Raw genomic sequence first — 20,442 nt, forward strand, 5'->3', positions numbered from 1 at the left:
GTCAAAAGGTCATGAAATGTCATTTAAAGGTCAAATTGCATACATGCATCAATTTGAATTGAAATACGGATAACACACTTCTTTCACCCCTTGGTTACATTCGTTGTGACGGTTTATTTAATTGGGCATTTAACTCATCTCCTTTAACAATTACATCGTCGGAAACTCAACATTATCTTTAACGTTAATAAATTTAATTTTCATAATTTCATGGTATTTTGTATTCCAATTTCGCACTTGAATGCAATTTGATATGAAAGATGCAAATGCTGAATCATAGTTGCGTTTTTAATAAACTTTGAATTTTAACCATGTAAAATTAATATTTTAAATGATATATTGTTTAAAATTACTAAAAATTTCCAGGATTACGATACCAATTTCAATTAGACTCAACCATCCAAATATTGTAAATATCGTCAGGATCACCCGACTTTGAAGAGAAAGTCCTTTCACCGCTCGTGCTTTCTCTTCCCACGCTTCCATCCAATATTCCGTGTCACGAGAGCTGGCCATGAAATAATTTGAGTCCCACTGATTCTGAAATCCACCGGCTTGTAGTCTACTCGCAGAAAAATGGAAAATATTTTTAGTAATTTTAAACACTGAAAAGTAAATGTTAGCATGAAATTGACTACCATTTCAACCATTATAACGAAAATTCGAGTACTATTTGTATTCCTCAAGGTACACAAAGTTATAGCAAATCCGCATATAAGCCACTCACCTTAATGCCGCATCATACACTGCATCTGACAAGTGCCCCTGCATCACCATAAAATTCTGGACACTCCCCCAGTCCTCCTCGACACTATCGCACGCCAACCCCGCCACCGGATACTTCTCGTACACCTTTGGATACACCCAGCGGACATAGCGCTTCGTCGTAATTCGAGCCAATTCTCCCACAAACTTCCCCAAACATTTAGGATGCGACTGGGAATTGACCTGGGTCGTGTCATTGCATCGGTCAAGGTCAAAAGTTGGCAGTGTTTCATTGCTAAATCCATGTCTTGAAATGAACGGGTCGATCGCCCAAGCCCAATCCTGCCCTAGTTTGAAACCTTCTTGAAACAATTGCTTGATGTTCGAAATCCGTCCAAATTCTGGGGGCACGATGACCCCACTCGTGTACAGGGCGAGGTAGAACGTCTGCAATATTATGATGGACAATCCAATAGAACATTGAAGTAAGGCTTGTTGACATTTTTTGCTGTTTGACCCGATGGCGACAGGTTGACCTAGCATAGCCCAATAAAGGCTAAATCCTGCGTCAACTTTTCGACATAAAAGTGACACCAGTCCCGCAATAAAGACCAGACAGATCCAAACTTCCTTTCGGAAAGGTCGCAAAAGTCCACGAATTCCGGAAGGGTTCGTTTCCGAGACGGATGTGCGAGCCTTGCAGTAATTCAAGGTGAACGAGTCGACAGTCGTGTAGACGACTTGGGACGATTTTTGGTCAAGGGGCATGAGGCAATTTGAAACGCAGAGAAATAGATGGGGATTTCGATCATGGGCGAAAAAATCGTCCACCGCTTGGAACGAATCGTTCGAAAAGAGAGAAATGTTGAAGTGCGTGGCGGCATAGCAGAGATACATTTCGTTCACGGCGGAGTCCCAGCCACGGAAAAAAGCTTTCTCACTTTTCTCTGTGATCCAGTATTGCAACCCGCGTCCAAATCCGGGCGTGTGCGCGGGACGGAAGTGACCATGACGCAGGTTAGGGTCGGATTTAAATTTTGGGTGGATATAGTTCGCCACGGAGGTCAATGAGGTGACATTGGGCAAAGAGGTGACGTGGATTTGCTTATCTTTAAATTCCTTGCTGATTAGCAAGGTGGTGTTTTTTTCGTTATAATTGATGCACAGGGGACAAAATAGGGAACATTTTACGTCACGAGAATGGTTTTGGTAGAAAATTGTTGCAAGTGGAGCGGAGAAAGTATTGAAATTCTGGGAAGAAAATTCCTTCCAGAATTCATTTTCTTGTCGGGATGAAATCCAAATTAGGACGATTGCTTGAGAATTGTGAGTAATTTGAGGGAATAATTCAATGTACGGGACAATCTTCTCAAAGTCGTAAATGTCCTGTGGAAAGAATGCCAACTGGGAGCAACTGCTCGTATGTTTGGTAAAATTGTGGAAATTAAAGGTGAATATAACACAGGGTCGAATTTCATCAGAATTATTGTCGACGATTAAAAACTCTGTGATGAGAAAAGAATTAATCGTATTCAAAACAATATTTGTGCAAGATCCCTGTAAACTTGGTATAATTACAATAAGAGTCGGAAAAGAAATTGAAAAAATTATAAACTTATTCCAACTACGTTTTAACATTGTTCCATTTTATTTTGTGAATTTTATTCTGTGTCGATTAAATAATGGAATTTGAGCGACATTATGTATGTGACCAAAATGCTGACTTCAGAGCAAAGTTCACTTTTTTATTGTCACGTGAAGAGTTCATTAAACGATTTTGTAAGTAACTCTACACAACAAAGGCAAATTTTTCATGGAAGATTGAAGTACTATTAAATATTGATGAGCACCCAATGACTCTTTACGATAAGCGTTCATTCATGTGTGTATTAAAGTTGTCCAGCATTATGAGAGAGCGAATGCTTCATGCGGTCATTTGGCAGAGTGTCGTTAGGTACATGCATACTTATTATATCTGTACATTTGTACGTGCACAACAATACGTAAAAACTGAGGCCAGTCATCCAATCTGCACTTGAATATTCACAATTTATTCTCACAATAGATTTCAAGGATATATTTTTTGCCTTTAGGAGGATGCAGAAAAAATACGAAATTGAATTAAAATCATCATCTTCAGGATGAGATAATTATACATACACAATTATCTCATCGTACATAGTTGAATTAAGCCTAATATCAACTGCAAACTTCAGTTAAGATTCGGCTTAGTTCTTTGTAATAGTCTTGCAATATTACGTCACATCTGCCAAATGATCTGCTCAAAAACGCACTGCACAAAATTAAAGTCGACTAAAAGTCGAATGGATGAAACATACGTGTACATGCTAATATTTTGCAGCGAAGCAAAGAAACAATTTTTTGCCCTTGTCATGCATCGTCCAGTCCAGTCTACATAATAGCAAATTACTATTAGCAATGGAACTCACACACGACATAACCCACGCTCAAATATGATCAACAACATCACCATTTTTTTCGGTACTGGTTATACTGCATCATTCACAAGGTTATGATCGCTTACTGACTGAATTTGTTGCTATCCAGTCTGGTTACAGCATCGCCTTCGTAAACATCGTTCAGAACTATTTTGCTCAAATAAAATGAGTATTTTCGCCATAGTTTTCGCCATCTTCGCCCTTCTAATCGCCCTCCTTTACTTTCTCGAGCAGAAGAATCGACGCCACTTTGAGTCCAAGGGAATCCCTTATCGCGGCAATGGCACGTACAGCTTCATGTTTAATTTCTTCACCGGGATCGGTTTCGTCGATAGTTTTACGCTTGCTTACAAACAGGCAAAATCTCTGCACCCGAAGGTAGTAAAAAGTTATTTTTTAACCTACATTATAATCCATTGAATGTAAATTTGTACCGTGAGGTACAAACTAAGTAAGTTTGGACTTGTGACTCGAAATTTGAAACTTGAAATTTTCAAGTGATTTTTTTTGTATTATGTGAAATCTTGCAAAATGGCTAAATTCATCTTTTAAAATATGTGACTCCTTATTTCTCAGAATGATAATACAGATATCAAAGTCTGCTTATGGTTTACTCACAGGTCGTCGGCTCGACCGAGTTTGGCATAACGAAGCTCCTCGTTTACGATCCCGAGATCATAAAGTCCGTTCTGGTAAAGGACTTTGATCATTTTGTCGACCGTGGGATATTCTACATACCGAAGAATGACTATCTCTTCGCCAAAATGCTCCTTACGCTGCGGGGCGACCAATGGAAGTTGCTAAGGTCAAAGTTGAGTCCTACCTTTACAACGGGCAAGATAAAGCGTCTCTTCTCTCTATTTGACCAAAGTGGGAAAAAACTGGTCAAGTTTGTCGAGGACGAAATGAGGACAAATAATGAGATGGACTTGTCCAGTGGCTACTCAAAATTCGCCATGGACGTGATCGCCTCCGCCGTTTGTGCCATGGATTCAAAAGCATTTGAGCAGAGGGAACCTTCCATATTTGAAAAGATGGGGGACAAATTGAGACTAAATTTCGGGGGGAAGGGGATGCTTAATCTATTGGTCATCATGCTTGCCCCCCCGTTGGCAGAATTCTTGGGGTTATCTGTTTTCAACATGGAAATGCAAAGCTTTTTCTCTTTCGCGATAAAAGGTTCGATTCATGACCGTCAAAAGAAGAATGAGAAAGGGAACGATTTCATTCAGTTGATGTTGGAGGCGAGGGAGGACAAGTTGAAGGCGGAGGAGGGTGAATTGTCCACTTTTGAGAAGGATGCCGAAATCAAGAGCGTCGGCAAAGCTTCTACCGGCAACATGCTGGATGACACCGGGATCGTGGCGAATTGTGTGCTCTTTGTTCTGGCTGGATTCGATACGACGCAATCGCTTATGCTCTACTCTGCGTATGCTCTCGCGCTAAATCAAGATGTCCAGGATAAGTTGAGGAAGGAAATTGAAACTACGTTGGAGGATAACGGTGGCGAATTTAGCTACGAGTCGATTCACAAAATGACTTATCTGGATATGGTTATCAATGGTGAGAACAGGGCATTGATCATTTTCGTATATTTAGCTATGTATAATTGACTAAAAATTGTGCTCATTTCTGCATTTACAAAACAACACACTACATATTTTTGTTGCAGAAACGCTGCGAGTCTACCCACCCGCGGGGTTGCTGGAAAGAACAGCGACGCAAGATTACCAAGTACCCGGGACTGACTACCTCCTCAAGAAAGGATGTGCCGTTCAAATCCCTGTCGCTGGACTTCATCAGGACGCAAAGTATTTCCCAGAACCTGAGAAATTTGACCCGGAGAGATTTTCGATGGAGAATAAGGCCAAGATCAACCAGTATGCGTACCTCCCGTTTGGCGCTGGACCTAGAAACTGCATCGGTAATTTAAAATTAATGAATTATTAATATTCGGCTGGCAAAAATAGTCATTTACTTTAAAATAACAATCTTAATATTTTTGCAGGGATGAGATTTGCTCTGACAGAAGCGAAACTCGCAATTTCTCATTTGGTTCACAATTTCAGAATTGAACCTTCAAAGAAGACGTTGATCCCGATGAAATATACGAATGAAAACTCACTCAAACCGCAGGGTGGAATGTTTCTTGCTCTTAATAAAATTCATCATTAATTAATTGAGTTGACATTTTCTAAATAAAATATTCTTGTTGAGTACAGATCTTGTTTTACTTTAAATAAAATATACTTGTGTTGGTATGTATCTAGAGTATGAAGAAAATTTGTCTTTTTATTCGTTCCACATTAAATTATTGAGTAATAAATTAGGAAATCTAGAAATAATGGACAAATAATACATTTATGTAGAACTTTAAATAATCGTAGAAAAATTATTTCATTACAAGTTCATTTTAGATTCCAGTAAAATAAGTCATGTTACATGCTTTAAACTTGTGCAGGAAAAAGTCGAATGATGTCTTCGTATTGGATTGGACTCTGACAATGGGGGCAGGGCTGGCCCGGATTAGTCGCACCATTTCTAAAATTTTATCAAATTCAGGTCAAATGTCATAATTAATCTCGAATCAAAGCACAAAGTGATGCAAAATACTCACGTTTTCTTTCTACTCTTCGAAGCAAACCAACTCTGGAGACATGTTTCGTGATACAAGTGACCACACTTTGTCGCCACCATGTGACCCTCGTCCCCTTGGGCGTCCGGCAGCTCGAGGAAGTCGTCACGGCAAATTATGCAGATGAAGCCGGCCTTTATCCCCTTATCATGAAAGTCTGAATGCAGGACAAGTTCATCGATCGGGATGAATCGTCCTAGGCCTAGGTCACACGTGAAAAGTCGGGCGACCAGTCCACCTCCGTAGCCATAAAGGCCAGACGAGTTCCCTATGCTTCGTTCCTGCAAGGTCAAGAAATAAGAGATTATGCAAATTGTAAACCATTCTTATCAACAGATAAGCTCAATTCCCTTACAAATTCAACCCCTGCGTAATACTGGCTTCTAATTTTCCCAATCCAACGCACCACACCGCGTTCCGGTTGCGTTTCAGAGAGCCAGATTACTTGATCACCAATCTGCAGGCCCGATGGGATCCATTCTGAGAAGGAATATATAATTTTTATAATCCATTTTATCTTCAACTTTGACACTTTTAATTTGAAAAATAACTCATACTCAAAGTTAATGGTGGCTCGGTATTCACGTCAATCGACGATTTCCGCCAGCCGTGAAATTTGTCTGCGTCAACAATTGAACTGCGATCAGTAGCAGAATCTTTTTTCTCCCGTAGTCGCACTATTATCTCTTCTGGTGGGGGTGGTGGTGGTGGTTGTACTGATTCTACGGTATTGTCAGCAGTATCAGCAGTCGAACCGGTATTTCCGAGTGAGATGTCCCCATCAGTTGGAGATGTTACTGTCGTGGTTGCCTCCGCGTTGGGAACGATCTCGATTTGGACCTCGACAGTTTGAGTCTGAATTTGACTCTCAGGTTCCACAACCTCTTCTGCCAAACTTAGATTTGCCAACGCTTCGACTGGAGGACTACTAATTATTCGCCGTTCCAGAGGTGCTTGCCCTCCATTTTTCATAGCCCGGTCAAGTCGCCGCTTTCTCCTCGCAGCGACAGAATTGCCACCACCCCCACAGGACGCAAAAGCTGTGACGAGTCGAGTTGGAATGATCATGGAGCGGATCATTTTCCCTGAAATTATTACCATATGGTTTAAATCAAGTGTATATTTTAAATATTTCCATTTTGCACTTACATAGCGATTTGGTATTCCTTTTCGAAAGTATGGACACATTACGCGTCACTGGTCTGGAAGGTTGCGGGGTCCTTCGTGGGGGACGAACTGGTGGTGATGATGATGACATTTTTTTTTACAAAATTGTGTCAGCGGCTTTGAATTCTTAAGTTTTTACTCGATTTTAGAGATGATTTCATGATTCTTTCATTGCTCAACCTGGTTTGCCAAACATTTACTAATGACTTATTTTCATGTTTACACACCACAGCGAGATACCGTATAACATAGGTAAGTGGTATAGAATGGAATGGGAGGGAGATAATGTGTTTCCGCTGTGATATCATATTAACAAGGTGATTACGATAAGCTTGTCGTGATAAAAATAAATAAAAATATGGTATGCATGAAAGTAGGGAACGGGCACAATCATGACTCATTTCATCGAGAAAGCTTTATATTTTTAGTTTTACATCACAAATGATTTTGTACATTGTCAGATTCGTCATCACTGTAATGATGATAAGAAGAAATTGTTCTGAACAATAGAGTTACAGGAAATAAATGGCAAATTGCATAGGTCCCATGAATTGTCAGAACTATGAAAATTGAATGTATTCGAATTTGTTTTCAGAAATATAAAATGATAAAGCGTCTAATAATTTATTTATTATTTTGTTAACTAAACTTTACATGGTTGAAGTATGTTTAATATTTGCCTAATTGAGAATATAATTGAGGAAGGCGAGTCCGCTACATAAAGTGAAAAAAACAAGCTGGAATATTGTCTCGTTTCGTTTCTTGTTAAATAAATTGCTGTTATAGGCGTCAAAGTTTCTCAATTTTTACCGGAAGTGAAAGTTAAATCGTATCAAAATGTGTCTGGATTTGGATGATTTAATCGAATGTTCCCTGTGTGCGGCGTGCGTGGCACTTTGCTGCTCGTGCTGCAAAGGTCATTTAAAATTTTTTGATTTTTTAGTTAATTCGCCCTAAGTTTTAGTGAATTCTTTGACTTTCTCGTTTTACTCTTTTAGACTCCGGCAATTCGGGTCGTCACATGACCGTTATTCAACAAGGTCCCCCAATCTACCAACAACCCTCTCTGCGCGATCACGGGTGTGCTAACAATTGCTCTCCCTGTTCCCGTAATCGTGTCGAATTTCAACTACTTTTATCACCAGTCAATTGACGAACAGCAATTTAACTTTGTCCAGTTGAACCATGTCAAAAGCTGTCCGTATCGTCCGGCCGGAGGGGACGGGGTGCTGCCATCCTCACGAGATGAGGAGGAGGACGAGATTGACTGGCAACCGGAAGTGGGGGTGAAAAGTGATGAAGATATACAGACTATTTTCGATTAGAATTACGACGAAATTGTGCGAGGAAAGTAATAATTTGAGGCAAAATGAGAATTTGTAAACCATTTACGTCAAAAGTGAGAAGTTTAGAGTAATAAAATGTCTTAATTTGTATTTCACTATTGAGATTTGAGACAAATCGTTTTTTACCTCCCGGAAATTAAATGCAATAAAATGTTTCGATTCGTCGACAAGATGCACATGCATGTGAAGAAAGTTTACCAAGGTGCAAAATTCAGGATGATTGGTTCTGGAAATTTCGATTCTATAAATTTTTGACTTTATGATTCAGGAATATCTGAAAGTCATAAAAAATATATATTATGCAAAATTATTAGTTAAACTTAAGTGCATGATATGAGATTATATTGTGAATTTTCCTAAACGAATATTTTCATGTACTTTTAAAAATTGTCTGCAAAAGTCGGAACGACCTGTCGGTTGATTCATAAGCATGAGAAATCCCGACCAGACAGTTTTTCAAGTATTTGGAATTCACAAATTTTACAAATATTTATTCTGATTCAGTTCCAAATCGTGGGGGAGGACTGGCTAGACGGGATGGGTCATACAGAGTTTATTATAGTCAATTAAATTTAGTAGAATTTAGCATATTTTACATTTTAAAAGTTGCATGTGTTTAGTATATAGTTTTTTGAATAGACAGGTAGAAATAATTATTCATATCATATCATAATGCCCAAACTTTTGGTTGTATGATACAACTTGTATCTAAATCCAAAGTAGACAAGTTGCCAAATTGATGTCAAGTTTTATCATATTTTCCATAATAATCCTAGGAATAAATCCGTTAACATTTTCCATTCATAAATATTCTCCACTTATTTATAATATTATTTGTGAATAATGTGTATCCTTCAAGAATTAGAAAGGTGAAAATTTTGGAGAAATGTAGGATCTGGTTCTGGTATCAACGACAGGTTAAAAATATTGAGTTACTTATGAAAACATTGGAATATTTTTCCTCCTCAATATTCCTGAGAATAGTATTATGGAAGTTCTGGAAATATTAATCCCTATTTACTAAGAAACTTCCCTTTAGAAAAACAATGGAAAATATTTCCTCCGATATTCCTCAGAATGCACGTTCTGGAAGGAAATATTAATCCCATACAATTTACCAAGAAACTTATTTCGGTACCGGCCACGAGGAAAACTACCCCTTCCTCAGGTACACCGTGGCTACCCTACTCCCCGACCAAGCGACCCTTCACTTTGCAAATTTTACATTGAAACAGTTGCATGTATTTAGTAGTTTTTTTAAATAGATACATAGAAATAATTATTCATATCATATCATAATGTCGATACTTTTGGTTGTATTTAAATCCACTTTAGACAAGTTGCCAAATCGATGTCAAGTTTTATCATATTTTCCACAATAGTTCGAAGAATTCGTTAGCATTTTATATTCATAGGCTTTTGTGAACAATATCCTCCAGTAATTAGAAAGGTGACAACTTCCAGAAATGTGCGGTTTGTTATCAACGACCCGTCAAAAAATATTGAGTTACTTGCGCCTTATGAAAACATTTTTTTCCAATATTCTTCAGAATAGTAAGTTCTGGAAATATTAATCTTACTTTACCAAGAAACTTATTTCAGCAAGGAAAACTAACCCTTCCTCAGGTACACCCGATTTGGCCAACAAGTGACCCTTCACCTTTATATTCATAGATATTTCCTACTTATTTGTGAACAAAACCCGTCAAGAATTAGAAAGGCTAAAATTTCCAGAAATGTGCGGTTTGGTATCAACCACCGGTCAAAAATATTGAGTTACTTGCGCCTTATGAAAGCATTGGAATATTTTTCCTCCAATATTTTTCAGAATAGTATGTGCTGGAAGGTCTGGAAATATTAATCCCACCCAATTTACAAAGAAACCTATTTCGGTACCTGCAAACTAACCCTTCCTCAGGTATCGCGCTACCCGACTCCGCGAACAAGTGACCCTTCACTTTGCATGGCCTGCTATGAATTTGACTGCTTACTTGCTACTTTCCACCACATTTAACTAATCCTTAACTGCCTCCAGTAAATAAAAAGCCCAGTATTCGACAATCAGTCCTCATTCGCAATTTCGTCCTCGTCCAGTAAGCAAGCTTCAAAATCAATCCACGTTCCAACCAAGACGTAAAACCTGACAAGAAATCTGCCCCCATTAAACGGAAGAAGTTAAAGAACAATTGAGTGTCCATGATGGAGATTGGTTACGATATTGTCCCGAGACGTAGCATCCACGCCAAGAAGACCAACCAGGCAACCAGTTTCAACGAATATTATCGTGAATCGTTGTCCCAAAGGATGGAGAAGACTTCGCCACAAATCCTGCAAGGCGAACAACCCTTCGTCGTAGACGCCGAAGAGGAGACGACAAGCTGGCGACAAACTAATCCACTCCTGATTGCGAATGTGAGTAATTTAATCTGGGTTTCAGTAATTAATTTGCATACATGTACGTTGAGATTTTATAGTACAAAAAATATTTCATGATGAGATTGTTTACGCCGTCTCATATTCCCTGATAATAATAATTGCTGAAATTGAGTCAGATTTGTTTGCCACATTTGGCAGTACATATATTTTAAAAATTCTCAAATTAGAAAGGTTGGCCTGTTCTGTATGCAGTGCATACAGAACAGACCAACCACGTGCATACTATGTACGTGGTGTGTACATATTTAACAAAGTAGTGATTCATAAATCCTATAAGTATTCCATGCAAATGCTATTTGTTTCTCTGGGCAAATATTTTAAAATAGTTGTTGAATATCACAATATTGAATTACAGTTGTTGAACATGTATTTGCATGATTTGTTTATGTTGGATTATAAAATTTGATAATTGAATTGAAATGGTTGTCTAAAAAATACGAGATTTTGATGGAATTATTCAACTTAAAGTTTCATAAGTATTTTGTTGGTTGTATATGTAAGAAGGCGTTTCTGATTTGTTAAAAGTTGAGTTATTGGTAATAAAAAATCTGGGTAAATGTGAGGTAGATTGAGACATCCAATGGTGATTTGTACTTATATAAAATCATCCAATTCGTAATAATGTAATGGTTTATCGCTGTAAAATGTAAAAAAGAGGAGTATTGAGACAACTACTTATATACACAATTAAATTATGAGTATTAAATTTTCTCAAATATTTAATTTTACTTTAATGGAATAACTTGCTCAATATTTTTATACAATACTCGTGCTCACAATATTGTGCGAGTTTTATGAATTAGGTAACTATAATGTAATTATGAAATGACTAATATCCTCCAATTTATATCTTCGAAGGTCCTTGAAGTCATTTTCCCCCACTTGGACCACGCCTCCCTGAAAGCCTGCAGCCAAGTATCCTCCCTCTGGTCCGTCATGGCCACCCCCCTGCTCCGATCTCGCTCCAAGATCCACCTCGAAGGCCCCCTCCACGACGACCGGAGTCACGCCTTCCTTTCAACCCTCACCCCCACCGACACCTTGCCCATGGCCAGCCTGACCTACAACCTCCACCACACCTCGACCCCCTTCCTGTCCGAAAGAGCGTCCAGTTTCTTCTCCACCTTCGGTCATTCCCTCACCTCCCTCACCCTGCAAGCCTACGCCCACCAAGACCCGGCCAATTCCCTCGGCACGAACCATTTCTTCTCCGTCGTGTCGCACCTTGTGGGTCGCGACTGCCCCTCCTTGATCCACTTGAACCTGACCCACCTCCAAAATCTCGACTACCTCGACCCTGAAATCGAATCCCGATTGACTTTCACCTCTCCTTCCATCCGCCACTTGACCATTTCCTTTGAAGGGAACTCCCTCATCCGACCAAGACGTGCCCTGAACTGCATGGCCGTTTTGAAATCCCTCCTCGCCATTGCCCCCAACGCGACCACCCTCGACACCGACTGCCTCTGTGGGGGTGAAACCTTCATGTACTTCCTCATGACGTTGAGAGATTCCCAGATTTCGGGCCAACTGACCAGCTTCTCCCTCAGCGGTGGACCACTCGACAAGGTGGCGATGAATATTTTGAACTCCATGACCTTCCCCAGACTCGCCTCGCTCAAGGTCAATACCCTCATCTCGGCCCAAGTGCAGACCGAATTTGTCCAGTTTTTAGAAAAGTTGAGCCCAACGCTGCAAAAGTTTGTCATGTTTGGCGACAAACGGGGGAAATTTGGGTTGCAGGGGAGAATGGCGAGGTATGAGGAGGGATTTACGATGGATTTCCCCCTTATGCCCAAACTCAAGGTCTTGCAGCATCAGAATTATGAAGGCTTGCGACTTGGGGGTGAAGATTTTCTGCAAAGGTTGCCAAATTTGGAGGTGATGATTCGCGACTATCAAGTCTCCTTGGCAGATATGATGCTGTGTCCACAGCTTACCGTATGGGGGACCATGTTCAGTCCGAGCAGTTACAAGAGGGGGAAGATTACGCCGAATTATGCCAACGTCCATGTCAAGAAGGTCGTTCTTGATGTCGTCTTCGTTCCCTCGTATGAAAATCTGTCCTCGATGGAAAAACTGTTAAAAATGTTTCCAAATGTGGAAGAGTTGGAGCTCACAATCAGTTTCGCGTATCACAACGTGTACGTGGGTCAAGTTTTAGACACTTTGGCCAAATCCAAGATCAAGGAGCTCAAGATCAAATTTCAACAGTGTGCTGAACTCAGATCCGAGAGGGTTGCGGCTTCATTTCATTCAGCATTGGTGAATTATTTGCCCAAATTTTCGGGTAAGTTAATTTCTATTATTTACATATAAATATTGACATTAGTATTAAACCTTTTGAATTTAATTGAGAAATTTAAAAGAGAAAAAAAATGGGAATAATTTTTAATTGGAAATTTATTTATTTCTCTAAATTACAGAACTGCAACGGGTCGACTTTGTTTTGGATGACATGCCACCGATGTCCAGATTCAACTTACCACTTTACATTGTGAAAGGGATGTTATGCACCAGGTCCTTGAGCGTCCTTAACCTCACCGGATTTTGCATTGGGGTGAGTATTTGAGTATTTATTTTGATTTCTGAGATCATTTCTTGTCAGAAGACAGCGAAGAAGTTTGTAAAGAGTACAAATAAATTTAAATTTTTGTATATTTTTATCTGACTATTTCAGGAGGACCTCGAAGAGACGGAAATGTGTCGCCAGCTCTTAGATGACAAATTGGCCCAGTGGAAAATTAGCGAGAGTTTGATGCCTTATTCAAATTTTAGTCATTTCGAGTATTAATTAATTCGTTATTAGTTTTTTGGCGTCTACAATAACAATAATGTAATTTTGGATGGAGAATTTGAGTAGATTTTGATAATCGAGGAATCTCTTGCTTGTGATAAGTAGTTTTGGAAGTTTATTCGTTACGTATTATTCTTATCGCATTCGTTTTTGTTTTTATTTTTTGACTTACGCTACAATTGAATTATCAAACATGTTGGTTTCATGGTTAGGAATTTTGTACATATTTTGCATATCCGACAGATATGCAAAATATATGCAAAATTCCTATCCAAAATTCCAAAGATGTCCAAACAGATAGTATCTGTTTTGACATCTTTGTATACATTTCGTGAAAATCGAATTATTTTTTTCGTACATATTTTTATTTTTTGACTTATGTCCGCTATAATTAAATTGTTAACCATATTACATATTAATTTCATAGGTTAGGAATTTTGTACCTATCTTGTATATTTTGACATTGTAAATATTTAGTGGCAATCTCTGAAGAATAAACTTGTAAGTTTTGAAAGTTTTAAACAACTCTTACATTTCACACATCGCATCAATTACATACGCATAACTTCCATTACTTCAAAAAAGAATTACGTAAATGTCATGCATTAACTACTCAAAGGCATAAAATTACGAAAATATAAAGTACATTTTACAAATACAAATCTTATCTAAATATATAAACACCATTACATTTGCATCTGCATACTACATTCCCTTATATGTACATATGTATGACATTCCATTAGATATATTTCCATGAATTAACGCATCCCAAAATCGTCAAAATAAAATTAATGCATTTTTAATCATTTCTCAGCTCTGGGATTTAATCTTTTAAAATTCTGATCTCTCCCTTCAAAACCTGTAAAAATCTGGAGCGTATATTTTTAGCCCGAGTCAGGGCTTATGGAACCGTCATGTCCGTCCGTCCGTCCGTCTGTCTGTCTGTCTGTCCGGCACGATAGAGCCAAAACGGCTGAACCGATTGACTTGAAATTTTTACCATATGCATATTGGACAAAGTTAGGAAACGAGTTCGAAGATGGGCGAAATCGGTCCAGTGGTTGACCGGTGGGGGTCATCGGAGTGGATGGGGTATTATGCACCAAAATTTCAAAATTGCTATAGAGAGCTGAAATTTTGTACAGAGGTTGCTAATGGCTCCTACGAGATAAAAATGACTTCTAGTTGGAAAATTTTTTAGCTTGAGTGACCCTAGGGGATGACCCATACCGATTTTTAAAAATCATCATATCGAACTGAAATTTGGTGGAGAGGTTGCTTATGGGTTTTAATGAAAGAATGTGATATGATATTGGTAAAATTGTTATCTGGAGCGACCCTATGGGGTGACCCATACCGATTTTTCAAAATCGTTATATCGAGCTGAAATTTGATATGGAGGCTGAAAAAGTGAAAACCACTGCTGGGTAGCACATGCATACAGCTTAGAACTTCAGGATGTTAAAGAAGCCCACTGGTGATGGTGGTCAAGGAACATGATTTGTAACTAATTCAAAAATTTGGTACCAAATGGTAGAAACTATCTAACAAACTTTTGACCATCCACAACGCGGAAGTTTGTGCTATTATGTCGGTCAATTCGGAAAAAAATTAGAAGCGGGCTCGGACTTATTGAGTCAGGGACTATGTCCCTGACTCGGGCTATATGGAGTCTGCACTGTAGGTTTTTTAATTGGAAACGACTTGATCTATTAATTTGCCGTCCAGAATTTTTAAATACATAAATTCCCAGGCCAATAAATGATTTTTAAAATGGGTTGGCTTTGACGATGAGTCAAGTTCTACGTTAACGTGCTAATTTTGCTATTTTTAAGTAGTATATTGTTCCCATTGTACGCGGTTGACAGTGGTCGCCCATCGGATGACACATCTATTTATTAATAGAAAGACACCCACAATTATGGGTTTATATAACATGGGCAGATAATGAGAACATCGAATAATAGTGGGGACGACATTGTCCCTCTGTCACCACGCTTCCACCGATCATGAGTCGTTACAAGGGGGTCGGTGGATGAGAAAATAATAAATCTGCACGTACCCTGTCCCCAACGGTGGGACAGAGCACGTCTAACAACGAGGAGTGTCATGATGGCCTTAGTTTCGTTGTCAGTTGTCATCAAGCGTCATATTATCATAATTTGATATTTATTTAATAAATGGCACCATCTGCAAAGCAAGACTTTCAGTCATATAATAGACGTAGAACAGGAGAGTGGTCAATCCCCCCTCCCCCCCAAAAAACGTTATGAAATATTCATGGAAACATTCAAATATTTCAATTTAATTCGATTAGAGTGGCTAAACATTTCGTCTAATAAATGTAACATATCATAATTTTAGGGGTTATCTAATTAGTAGTTAAATCGAAAATAAGCGGGACTAAATAATTAGCACACGAATTAATAATGAGTTTCAATGGAGCCTATTCCGCCCCACGAGGTTATGACCTTCGTGCCCCGTACAATGTCGCTGGTGGCGAAATAAGCCTGCTCAGAGTCGTCTCTCCATTCTCTGGTTAGACTAATTTATAATACACAATGTAAGAAATTACTGAAATTAGTAAAAATTAATTGACTTATTTTCGATGTGTTCAGTGTCCAGCACGCAGAAGGACACAGTAGTTGAGGCTTTGTCGTCACGATACAGGTCCAGAACTCAGAATCCAGCAGGATTTCCACATCTTTCCCAGACTCGAACGTATCATCATGTCGTTGGGATGGACGAATGTTCCGGAAACATAAAATTATTCCCTGTCCAAAATCAACATCCGAGGTTTGGAGAGTTGGTATTAGAAAAGCTATACCTCAAGGTGACCCTTGCTCTTGCTAATACACTTGCTATTACACTTTTTTAAGAATCTGCATTTATAAATTTTTATGAAATTTGATGTACAGAACTCGAGAATCAAGTAATAGACAATCCTCCCACAACGCGACGACGCTATGCGCCACAAAATTACCGATTTTCATGAAAAATTCATCTCTCTCATTCAAAATTCTCAATTGTAAACCCCTAAAATTCTCTGTAACATCAACCAGAAACAATACCAAATTATGAAAACTAAAATATATTCATAATATTATATATTACTTTTTGAAAACACGAGAAAATGCACTACATTTTTATTTTTTGTTATAATTTATTTTCATAAGTTAGTAAATGAGACTAAATGATGACCATAAGTTTAAACAAATTCCGGGAGCGAGGATTGCAAGGAACTGAGCCGTCAGTCAGAGAGACAAAATTGCTGCTCGTCATTCATCTCTTCGCTTCAGCTTCAATTAAACTTTGTTAGTTCTCCAATTAATATTTAGCACTGATTAATAAGAAAATGGCTTCGGGGGGCGTGGATGCCGGCCTATTTAAGCTGCGCTGCACCCTCCTCGGTCATTCAATGGATGTCCGTGGCGTAGCGACTGGGCAAACGGAAGGAGGAAAGGAATTCATCGTGTCTGGTTCGAGAGATAGATCAAGCAAGGTTTGGATGCCATCGTAAGTGATTAATTAATTAATTAAGGGGATTACATGCCATGTTGATAGTCAGGTAATTTAACTAATTGCTAATAAAATTGTGTATTTAGGGACACGGACAATGGATTTGTTCAGTTTCAGTCGTGTGAAGGGCACACAAACTTTGTATCATGTGTTCACACAATTCCACCAAATGATAAGCACCCGACTGGACTGATTCTCAGTGGGGGACATGATCACACAATTCTCGCATACGAAATGGGGAAACATCAACCCGTGTTTCGACTAGTGGGACATAAAGGAACTGGTGAGCTTTTAAACTTGATAAGCTTAACTTATATAATTAATTGTTTCATTCGGTAAAAAAGTGTACAAGTTTTGATGGTAAATTTAGTATGCTCTATCGGCGGAACCTCGGATTCACTCATCGTTTCCGGCAGTTGGGACTTATCTGCAAAAGTATGGGAGGAACAAAACTGCGTGGCCAGTCTGACAGGCCACACGGCTGGTAATTACTTTTAAAAAAATTTAAAATATAAATTGTAAAATTCAGGTACTTAATTCATTTGTTCATACTTGAATATCTCTCTATCTATAGCTGTTTGGGCAGTTGCAACAGTGCCTGGAACAGTGGGTGAGTATTTATGTCAATGTAACGTGTTGTTGTTCAATTTAATAATTATATTGATTTTATTGCACCAGGAGAGCACCGAATTCTGACTGGATCCGCGGACAAAGAAATCCGGCTCTGGATCAATTATCAATCTTCCAAAGTCTATTCTGGTCACACTGACTGCGTCCGAACGTTGGCTGTGATAAATTCTGATCAGTTCTTATCAGGCTCAAACGATGCGAGCATCCGACTCTGGAGTATTGCAGATGGAGAGACTTTGCAAACGTTTTATGGACATACCAATTTTATATACAGGTGAATTCTTTATTGATTTTAATCATTAACCTTTTGGTCACCAATTAAATTATTACATAATTAAATCCCTTCTCAGCATCGCTATCCTTCCGTCTTCCAATGGCTTCGTTTCGGTGGGCGAGGATCGTACCCTCCGTATTTGGCAGAACGGCGCCACTTCCCAGGTTCTCTTTCATCCTGCCATTTCAGTGTGGACGGTAGCCTGCCTGTCCAATGGCGATGTTGTGACTGGCTCATCGGATGGAGCATTGCGCGTCTTCACCTCTGACCCTGACCGTTATGCGGCACACGAAACGTTGGCTGCCTTCGAGGAGGAGGTTTCTCACTCCGTCCTCGCCGCACAACAAGACCTTGGGGGGATGAAGATCTCTGAACTACCCGGAAGAGAATGTCTCTTTATTCCAGGCAAGAGCGACGGGGAGACAAAGATGGTCCGCGAGGGGGAGAAAGTCGGCTGCTACTCGTGGTCCGCGGCGGAAAAGAAATGGGACAAGGTGGGGGACGTTGTGGGCGCAAGTGGCGCTACGCAAAACACGTCTGGAAAAGTTTTGCACGAGGGGAAGGAGTACGATTATGTGTTTGCGGTGGATCTCGAAGGACAAAAGGCGCTCAAATTGCCGTATAATGTGACTGAAGATCCCTGGTTTGCGGCACAAAAGTTTATCGACAAGAATGAATTGAGTCAACTCTTTTTGGATCAAGTGGCCAACTTTATCATTAATAATACAAAAGGGATGCAGTTGGGTAATGCGTCAGATAGCAATGGTAAGACCCAGCCAGAAAACCACGAATTTAAATACTAATTAATTTTATTAATAAGATTTTGATGTTTGTATGTTTAGATTTTGTCGATCCTTTTACCGGTGGGAATCGTTACATGCCCGGTTCTGGTGGAGGAAGCGGATTTTCATCGGCTGGAAGTGTGGGTGCCGCTCTCGATCCATTCACTGGCTCGGGTGCTTACACAACTTCTACGTCACAACCGGCTCAGAAAAGTACTGGATCCGCCACCGAGCTGAATAACTCCAACTCTGGACCTTGTTTCCCAACAGAAGAATTCATCCGGTTTACCACCCCACCGAACTATGTCGCTTTGGAAAAGAAATTAGTCGAGTTTGTAACTAGTATGGGAGAAGATTCTTCGAGCGGAAGAATTCAGACATTGCTCGACATCGGTAGGAAGGCGGAGTGGAATGTGGGCGTGGAGAAAGAAGTGAGACAATGTCTGGGATCGTGGCCGGGAGGTTGGTATACATACATTTATAAAGCAACAGTTAAACTTAATGTGTAGTTAACTAATCCGTGTTGTATTTTTTAGACAAAATATTCCCAATTTTGGACCTCCTTCGCCTCGCCGTCGCCACACCATCCTTCGTTTTAGGACTGGATTCTAGTATCAACGTGGTTACCGAATTCTGCGGAAAGTTTATGGATAAGGGGACCCCCACGAATCAAATGCTGTCCCTTCGTCTCCTCTGTAATGCGTTTGGCCCGCTGACCCCACAACTTGCACAGGACAGGTCTATCGTCGTGAGCCGAATGCTGACCAATTTGGCGAAAGGGAAAACCAATGAGATTGCGGCAGCGACGTTGATACTCAATTATTCCATTGTGGTGGCTGGGCTGAATAAGAATCCGGTACGGAATTAATTAAGCTAATTACTTAATTATGAAATTAAGTTGATTAACTCGTGACAATTTACTTTGCAGATCTTGAAGTGGGCAACGAGTGACGCTCAAACTGAAATTTTGATGACTGCTGTCCAAATGCTGGACCATGTAAATGAACAAAAAAAAGTTTGAAATTTTGAAACTGATATTTTAATTAAATGTTACCCATATTTTTTATAGGTTGACGAGCCCGAAGCTCTCTTCCGACTCCTTGTCACGATTGGGAACCTCGTTTATGGGAATAGTAGGATGGCCGACTTATTTTCCAACCTGGGAGGAACATCTCTACTCCGCAGCTACAAGGACGTGACCTCCTCCGTGTTGCCGAAAGTCAAAAATTGCTGTGAACAGATTGAAGCTTCCATGATATCTGCGATATCCGGAGGTGGACCGAGTTCTAGTTCGAGGATGAATTAAGTTAAAAATACGTTTTCACATAATACGTACTTAAAATTTACTGGGTTTTTCTAATGAATTATATAATACCAATAATTTATCATTGAAGACAGAAATATTTGTACTATTGTATTGATGATTGATATATAATACAAAAGATAAACCGTGGTATATAATTCACAACCACTCAAAATTTTGAATTTTAATTCTTCGTCATTATTCACACTTCCGTATTAATACAAGCTGAACAGGAGTGAGCACAAACAAACTCAATAAATCCATTTCATTATACAAATCTAAAATCTGCAATACAAAAGTGAGATTAGCAAAAATCTAAGTTATTCATCACGCGAGTTCTATGTAACTTCTTGAGCATTGAACCTGCTCAAGATGAACAAACAAAG

At 39.3% G+C, this 20,442-nt stretch overlaps 6 protein-coding genes across 6 annotated transcripts; 4 read left to right on the top strand and 2 right to left on the bottom strand.

The window, feature by feature from the left end:
- Positions 1–2,628, bottom strand: LOC118436479. Its single transcript, XM_035854649.1, has 2 exons — positions 728–2,628; positions 1–562 (listed from the first exon to the last, which is right to left on the bottom strand). The coding sequence occupies exons 1-2, from the start codon at positions 2,341–2,343 to the stop codon at positions 328–330; spliced, it is 1,851 nt and encodes a 616-aa protein (XP_035710542.1). The 5' UTR covers positions 2,344–2,628; the 3' UTR covers positions 1–327.
- Positions 2,629–3,252: 624 nt separating this feature from the next.
- Positions 3,253–5,436, top strand: LOC110853642 (cytochrome P450 9e2). Its single transcript, XM_022101947.2, has 4 exons — positions 3,253–3,542; positions 3,785–4,727; positions 4,837–5,088; positions 5,173–5,436. Exons 1-4 carry the CDS (start codon positions 3,330–3,332, stop codon positions 5,337–5,339), a joined length of 1,575 nt encoding a protein of 524 aa, XP_021957639.1. The 5' UTR covers positions 3,253–3,329; the 3' UTR covers positions 5,340–5,436.
- Positions 5,432–7,201, bottom strand: LOC110853644. The gene is made up of 5 exons (XM_022101949.2): positions 6,949–7,201; positions 6,357–6,884; positions 6,155–6,279; positions 5,782–6,080; positions 5,432–5,705 (listed from the first exon to the last, which is right to left on the bottom strand). Exons 1-5 carry the CDS (start codon positions 7,055–7,057, stop codon positions 5,612–5,614), a joined length of 1,155 nt encoding a protein of 384 aa, XP_021957641.1. The 5' UTR covers positions 7,058–7,201; the 3' UTR covers positions 5,432–5,611.
- Positions 7,202–10,386: 3,185 nt separating this feature from the next.
- LOC118436481 lies at positions 10,387–14,008 on the top strand. The gene is made up of 4 exons (XM_035854652.1): positions 10,387–10,724; positions 11,607–13,038; positions 13,175–13,308; positions 13,429–14,008. The coding sequence occupies exons 1-4, from the start codon at positions 10,509–10,511 to the stop codon at positions 13,540–13,542; spliced, it is 1,896 nt and encodes a 631-aa protein (XP_035710545.1). The 5' UTR covers positions 10,387–10,508; the 3' UTR covers positions 13,543–14,008.
- Positions 14,009–15,913: 1,905 nt separating this feature from the next.
- Positions 15,914–16,606, top strand: LOC110853586. The gene is made up of 3 exons (XM_022101872.2): positions 15,914–16,086; positions 16,167–16,381; positions 16,467–16,606. The coding sequence occupies exons 1-3, from the start codon at positions 15,978–15,980 to the stop codon at positions 16,482–16,484; spliced, it is 342 nt and encodes a 113-aa protein (XP_021957564.1). The 5' UTR covers positions 15,914–15,977; the 3' UTR covers positions 16,485–16,606.
- A 193-nt stretch (positions 16,607–16,799) lies between these two features.
- LOC110853645 (phospholipase A-2-activating protein) lies at positions 16,800–20,231 on the top strand. Its single transcript, XM_022101951.2, has 10 exons — positions 16,800–17,064; positions 17,154–17,350; positions 17,438–17,551; positions 17,642–17,677; positions 17,746–17,971; positions 18,048–18,736; positions 18,814–19,215; positions 19,290–19,609; positions 19,682–19,750; positions 19,823–20,231. Exons 1-10 carry the CDS (start codon positions 16,904–16,906, stop codon positions 20,057–20,059), a joined length of 2,451 nt encoding a protein of 816 aa, XP_021957643.1. The 5' UTR covers positions 16,800–16,903; the 3' UTR covers positions 20,060–20,231.
- Positions 20,232–20,442: the final 211 nt, after the last annotated feature.

Source organism: Folsomia candida, unplaced genomic scaffold (assembly GCF_002217175.1).
Source record: "Folsomia candida strain VU population unplaced genomic scaffold, ASM221717v1 Fcan01_Sc008, whole genome shotgun sequence".
Lineage (NCBI taxonomy): Eukaryota > Metazoa > Arthropoda > Collembola > Entomobryomorpha > Isotomidae > Folsomia > Folsomia candida.